This window comes from Tursiops truncatus, chromosome 4 (assembly GCF_011762595.2).
Source record: "Tursiops truncatus isolate mTurTru1 chromosome 4, mTurTru1.mat.Y, whole genome shotgun sequence".
NCBI lineage: Eukaryota > Metazoa > Chordata > Mammalia > Artiodactyla > Delphinidae > Tursiops > Tursiops truncatus.
Window position 1 is genome coordinate 13,510,354 of NC_047037.1, and position 7,333 is coordinate 13,517,686.

General features: G+C 36.3%; 1 protein-coding gene across 1 annotated transcript; it reads left to right on the forward strand.

Annotated features, from left to right (window-relative positions):
• Positions 1–4,223: 4,223 nt before the first annotated feature.
• STRIT1 (small transmembrane regulator of ion transport 1) lies at positions 4,224–7,127 on the forward strand. Its single transcript, XM_033856332.2, has 3 exons — positions 4,224–4,359; positions 6,799–6,897; positions 6,997–7,127. The coding sequence occupies exons 1-2, from the start codon at positions 4,347–4,349 to the stop codon at positions 6,891–6,893; spliced, it is 108 nt and encodes a 35-aa protein (XP_033712223.1). The 5' UTR covers positions 4,224–4,346; the 3' UTR covers positions 6,894–6,897; positions 6,997–7,127.
• Positions 7,128–7,333: the final 206 nt, after the last annotated feature.

Genomic DNA, 7,333 nt, shown 5'->3' on the forward strand with positions numbered 1-7,333 from the left:
TTCCATATGAATTTTTTTAATAGAAATTTTTTAATTTTTGGCTGCGTTGGGTCTTCGTTGCTGCACGCGGGCTTTCTCTAGTTGCGGCGAGCGGGGGCTACTCTTCATTGCGGTGCACGGGCTTCTCATTGCATTGGCTTCTCTTGCTGCGGAGCACGGGCTCTAGGGGCACAGGCTTCAGTAGCTGTGGCTCGCGGGCTCTAGAGCGCAGGCTCAGTAGTTGTGGAGCGCATTCTTAGTTGCTCTGCAGCATGTAGGATCTTCCCGGACCAGGGCTCAAACCGTGTCCCCTGCATTGGCAGGCGTATTCTTAACCACTGCACCACCAGGGAAGTCCCCGATATGAATGTTAAGGTTAGGTTTTCCATTTCTGAAAAAAAAAAAAAAGGCCATTGGTATTTTGATAGGAATATACTGAATCTGTAGATTGCTTGGGGTAGTATTGCCACCTTTAACAATATTAAGCATTTCAATCTGTGAAAATGGAATGTCTTTTGCTTATTTAGATTTTTAATTTCCCTCAGCAATGTTTGGTCAGTCTTCATTTACAAGTCTTGTATATCTTTGGTTAAATTTATTTCTAAGTATTTTATTTTTTTGATGTTATTGTAATTGTCATTTTTTTCTTAATTTTCAAACTGTTCATTGCTAGCATGTAGAAATACAACTGTGTGTTGATCTTGTAACCTTGCTGAATTTGATTATTAGCTCTCAAAGATTGTGTGTGGAGGGGACTTCCCTGGACTTCCCTGGTGGCACAGTGGTTAAGAATCCACCTGCCAATGCAGGGGACACGGGTTCAAGCCCTAGTCCGGGAAGATCCCACATGCCGAGGAGCAACTAAGCCTGTGCGCCACAACTACTGAGCCTGTGCTCTAGAGTCCGCGAGCCACAGCTACTGAAGCCTGTGCCCCTAGAGCCCGTGCTCGCAGCAAGAGAAGCCACCGCAATGAGAGGCCCGCTCACCGCAATGAAGAGTAGCCCCCACTAGCCGCAACTAGAGAAAGCCCGCATGCAGCAACGAAAACCCAACACGGCCAAAAATAAATAAATTTATTTATTTGTTTTTTTTAAAAAGATTGTGTGTGTGGATTCTTTAGGATTTTCTCTATTATAAGATCATGTCATCTGCAAACAGTGATAGTTTAATTTCTTCTTTTCCAATTTGGATGCCTTTTACTTCATTTTCCTGCCTAATTCTCCTGGCTCCACCCTCCAGTACAATATCGACTCAAAGTATGAGAGCAACCATCCTTGTCTTATTCATCATGTTGTGGAGGAAGCACCTAGTCTTTCTCCATTAGGTGTGTTGCCAGCGGTGGGTTTTTTGTATATTCCCTTTGTGAGGTTGAGGAAGTTCCCACTTATTCCTAACTTATTGTTTTTATCTTGAAATGGTGTTGGATTTTGTCAAATGTTTTTTCTGCATCTACTGAGATGATCATGTGGTTTTTGTTTCTTATTCTATTAATATGGTGTATAACATTAACTGGAATTGGAATGTTGTACGGACTATACATTCCTGGGATTAATCCCACTTGGTTGTGGTGTATAATGCTTTTATATGATGTTGATGGATGTGGTTGGTTAGTTTACTGTTGAGAATTTTTGCACCTATCTTCATTAGCGAGATTGGTCTGCAGCTTTCTTATGATATCTTTGGCTTTGGTTTTAGGGTAACAGTGACATCATAGGATGAGTTGGGAAGTCTTCCCTCTTCTTCTACGTTTGGAAGAGTTTTTAAGTGTTAGTGTTAACTCTACATGTTTGGTAGGATTCGCCAGTGAAGCCGTCTGTTCCAGGGCTTTTCCTTGTGGGACAATTTTTTGATTATGACTTCAATCTCTATTTTTTATAAGTCTATTCAAATATTCTATTCCTTTTTGAGTCAGTTTTGGTAGTTTATATCTTTATAGGAATTTGTCCATTTAATCTACCATGTGTAGATCTTTCTACCATAATTCGACACTGATAGTTAAAAATGTTTGAAAAGTGAATAAATTGATTTATCTTGAATAAGGAGCCAAGTATTTGAATTTTTTAGCTTAAATACCCTAGAACAATCTAATGTCACCTTGATAATAAAGGATTTGAGAGCTAAATCTTCAAGAAAATGCAAATTAGACAATGTACTTACGTACCTAAATGGTATGCCCTAAGAGGAAGATTAGAAAATGGTAAAATATCGGGTTTATGAGTTCAAAGCAAAACTAGTCCAATAATGAATAAAACATTTTTTTCCTAAATAAATACTATAAAACTTTTTTTTTAACTGAAGGAATACCAAGGAAATGAGATTCTAGATTGAAACTTTCTCTGAGATTGGGGCAATTCATTTTCATTGAAGTAATTTTTTTTTTCCTGTCTCTTTCTATAGAAAAGAAAAATAAATGAGTTATAAAGTAATCCCTCCTCAGAATCCAAATTTGTAGCAGTAATGTTAATATTTCATATCAAAAAAAAGTTTAAGACAACTGACATGGAAATAAATATTTTTAATGTAGAAATATTTCCATACATTCTATCTTTATCCACTTCAGGCAGATTATTTTACCCGAGTATATGTATCTTTGTTCTTTGGAGTGTACCTTACTGTTTTTTTTAAGTACCTTTTTTCTTTTTTTTTTTGGCTTTAAGAAAGGGTGTTCATTTGAGCCTATTTAGTTAAAAATTTCAGCATTTAAGTGAAATTGCCCTCGATTGACTTTTGTTCAATATGTAATTATTTAATATTGGAAAAACCTCCTGACTTTATCAGGGATTTTTTTACATAATCTCTTTTCTTATCTGGTATAGACAGGCATTTTTTCAACATTAAATTGGAGAGAGGGAGAGAGAGATGATACCTTGGCTTAAATGACATTAAACAAGCAACAAATTTACCAGATTTTTGGCTGCACACTCTAATCTATAGGTATATGACTTGAGGTAGAAATTCATATGTTATTCTTGCCTGTGTGGGTTGTAGCATTCTGCATTCATATAATAGCAAGTTCAGTGTGGTCGAAGCATCATTGCAAATGGGAAAGTAAAGAGGTGGGGCTTTTTAGGTATCTTGACAAGGAGTTCTGATTTTTATTCTCTAGGAGATGGAGAACCATTGGTGGTTTGTTTTTTTTTGTTTTTTTTTTTGTTGTTTTTTTTTTGCTGTACGCGGGCCTCTCACTGTTGTGGCCTCTCCCGTTGCGGAGCACAGGCTCCGGACGCGCAGGCTCAGCGGCCATGGCTCACGGGCCCAGCCGCTCTGCGGCATGTGGGATCTTCCCGGACCGGGGCACGAACCCGTGTCCCCTGCATCGGCAGGCAGACTCTCAACCACTGCGCCACCAGGGAAGCCCCATTGGTGGGTTTTGACCAGTGATGAGACATGTGGTCATCTGCAGGAAACATTACTCTTGGAACTGTGTGGAGGTAGATCTGATCAGGTAAATCTTGTTTTCAGAGGAGGACACTCAGTCTTGTGTTAGATTTTTTCAAAGTCTGTTACAAGGTCATTTTGCAAAAGCTTTCCATCCAGACCCAAAAGTTATTCCAATGAGAATCTAGAGCATAATCTAGGTCATGTTACATAAGCCAGGTTGGACTTTGAAAAATGGAATGTCCTATTTTTATACATTGCTAATAAAAACAACAAGCTATGACTGCTCTCTGAAAAGTCTAGGCAATACCACAGCGTTTTATTGTTTTAGTTTCTAGGACATTTATACTACAATTTTCTGTTTTTAGAATGGTTCATAGGAAGGGGCACTATTTTATCTTTTGTATTCTGTAATATAATAAAGAACTGTCTCTATTTGATATAACTTTTTCATTTCATCTTTATGACACTTCTTCCTTGGGTAGCTATTACTATCTTTATTTTAAAATCAAAGAAGCTGATGCTCAGTTAAGCAACTGGCCTTTATTACAGAAATAGCAGAATTGGAATTTGAAGCCAGGTCTCTCCAACTCCAAAGTCCTTTCTTTCCAATATACCACCCTTCCTCTTTAATAGGACTTCTCTAATCGCAATGCCATCTTTCCTCTGTACACCCCCTTCCCAACATTTCCTTCATGTTGTCTGAGGCACTGGGTGAGTTAAAAAAAAATCTGCCTATCACTGGGTTAGGATAATTCAACTTAATTGTTTAGGTCATGTAGCCCCTTGTTTCCTCCACAGTAACAGGATAAAGAAAGCGACAGAGGAGTTCTGCTTTCCACTGTCTTACATCACCCAGACAATTGGCAGCCAGGAGTCAGGCAGCTGTCACACTCTTCAGATGTCTATTTAAAGTTCAAAGAGATGCTGGATAACAATAACAAAGAGGTAAGCGTGGCCCTGACCAGCCCACCCCACAACAGGAAGAATGGCTGAAAAAGGTAAGATTTAAGACGTCCAACTCTCTTGGCAAAAAAGGCCCCAGGCTCCCTGGTTTATTTTCTGTTTCACAATATTTTCTGTTTCTTAGCTATTCTGAAGAGTGTGGTATCTCTGCTAAAGGATCATTAACCGTATATGTTAGTGTGGCTGAAAAAATGCATTAGATACGCAATTTATGGACCATGTCTATACGTTACGTGAATAATTTCGAAAGGATCAGATAAACAAAAGAGCTTAATTTGTTCATGTTTGTTTTGAAAGATGAGTTAGAGGCCAGTTATTCTCCAGTGTTGTACTGGATTTGAGGCGTTGTGGTGTGCTGGGCTAGCATTAAGGACATTTGAATTGTGTCAGATCTGCTACTAAATGGCCATGTGAGTTTGGGGGAAATCCCTCTAACTTTCTGAGTGTGTTTTCTGACTCTGAAACAAAAATAAATAAAATAGGCTTAGTATGCTTCACATCTGAATGTCTTTTTTTCTGTTTTTTAAATGTTTTTTATTTTTAAGAAAAATGATTGACTGTAATAAATGGTAAAATGGGCTGAATATATATATATATATAGTGTCCAAGTAAGTTTTCAAATGCCTATGGGAATTGATGCTTTTAATCCTGACAACAATCTCATGAGATATGAAGTGTTATCATCATTCCCGTTTTATAGATAAGGAAACTGAGGCACAGCAAAGTTTAGTAACTTGCTTGAGGTCACATATAAGAGCGTGGTGGCACCAGGTTTTAAACCCGGAGAGAAGAATTTTGGAATTACTGTTCATATTTAAAAAGAGGTTTTGTGCTTATTTGTGTTACTAGTGTGACGTATGCAGAGTATGTTGTGTTCCTAAATATTCCTATTTCAAACCAATGCTACAGATTATAATAAAACTTAAAACACTACTGTTAACAGAACACAAATGCAGGTATACTTTGAGTATTTAAATGCACAGTCAATTGTATTGTTTTACAAAGAATAATAAGTAATGAGATACACTTTTAGTGCTTTATTATATGTAAATTTCAGAACTGTATTAAAATATGCTTGTATAAAATACTTAAAAGTTAATTCCAATATTTTAATTGAGCATTTATAAGTTCTTTGAAATTGGGAAAAATACTAAATCAATATAGGAGTTCAAGAAATTACTACGTACTTCCACTGTAATGCTACCTTAATTCATAAAAAGGCTTTCATCCAAATGAGAGTAAAGAACATATCATAAAGTTTCCTTTATCCTTAAAGCAATACCACATGGCAGGTAACGAGAAAGAAAGGGTTTTTTTCATTTAGAGGTTAACGCTTTGTTCAAGGTCACAGTGAGATGGACAAGCAAGGAAAGCTGCTGAACTTGTGAGAGTTGAGAGACTCCAAAACTTTTGGAAAAATAGATTTAAACTATAAAAATCCATTTTAATTTCAGAATATTTGCTGTTATGAGTGTCTTCTAATTTTAGAAGTGTCTCATTTCCTGATGATTTTAATAGCACTTAAAAAACTTCACTTTTAGAGTGATGGAAATTGTAATAGGAATGCAATTGCTAAGAATATGCATTTTCTTTGTTAGCTAATGGCATAAAATCTGTGTTTTTCAATTAGGAACATATCTGAGGCTTTAACACAGGGACATTAATTCTATACTATGTGTTTCTGTGCTGTTTTGAATCATTTTGTGTGGTGTGTTGGTTGTAACAAGATTGAGATGCGGTGAATATTAAAAAAAGATACTTTTATAAGTTGCTGTTTTACAGGTAAGGGTACAAATAGGAGACACAAGAGGAATTATTATACTTTTGTCTTTTACGCGTGTGTTGGATCAGTGTAGGTTGCCGTATTGAGCCCGTTAAAAAAATAGAATATCTTTTCTCAATGATTACATAAGGTATAATGCTTTCCTTTTCCTATGATAAAGGCAGCTATCAAGTCTAAGAATGATTTTCAACACCTTTCCCTATGTTATGACTAGTTTAGTAAGAATTACCTCAGTCACTTTCCAGTGTTTCTATGTAAACAGCTGGTCTTTGTGTTATTGAACAAATGCATGAATCTGTTCTGTATATACTACACCCACACCCACACAGTAATTAGAGTTTACAAAGCCTTTGTAACACGTGATGCCATTTGATCCTCACAACAACTCCAGGAGGTGTATATCACAAGTTTCATTCTCTGTATCTTACAAATAGGGAAGTTCAAGCTCAGGATTGTCCAAGGTCACATAACTGTAAAAGGAAGGCCTATGGTTTGAACACAGGTCTTCTATTCCAAATACCCAGCTGAGTCACAAGTCCCTTTGTAGAAAAGAAAATAATAATCTTGTATGGATGTGATTAGAGACTGTATTTTTCCCTTGATATTATATCAGACTTCCTCTTATCCTTTTGATTCAGAAGATTTAATACCAACATGACCTACCTGATCTGCTTCCTCTTATTTTTTCCAGCAACGACTACATTTTCACACCTTCTGGTCCCTATTCTTCTCTTGATTGGCTGGATTGTGGGCTGCATCGTAATGGTTTATGTTGTCTTCTCTTAGAAAGGTAAAGTTTTCAATAATTAAATATGTTTCTTCACAAAGAATACACATTACTCCAGAAATAATCTTTTCTGTTTTACTAATGGAACATTTTATCGTGCAGGCAAGAAGACTTCAGGTTGACATCATTTAGAAGAATTTAAAAAAGCACGAAATGACAGATTATTAAATGTTTCTCATGTAAATAACTGCAATGTTTGACATCAGTTTATAAAACTTGCATTTGTAAACTGGTACTTCAGTGGACATAAGAATCTCTTCAGAAACATGTTTAAAATTCTGGGTACAAATAATAACTATAAGAAAATATAGATGAATTTCTCTACAACCTGGGAGTAGGAAAAATATTCCTACTTAGTATGTATAAACAATAGGAAAAAGTTTGGTAAATTAAATTACATTAAATTTTTTGGCCACCCCTCAAAAAACAGAAAAACAGA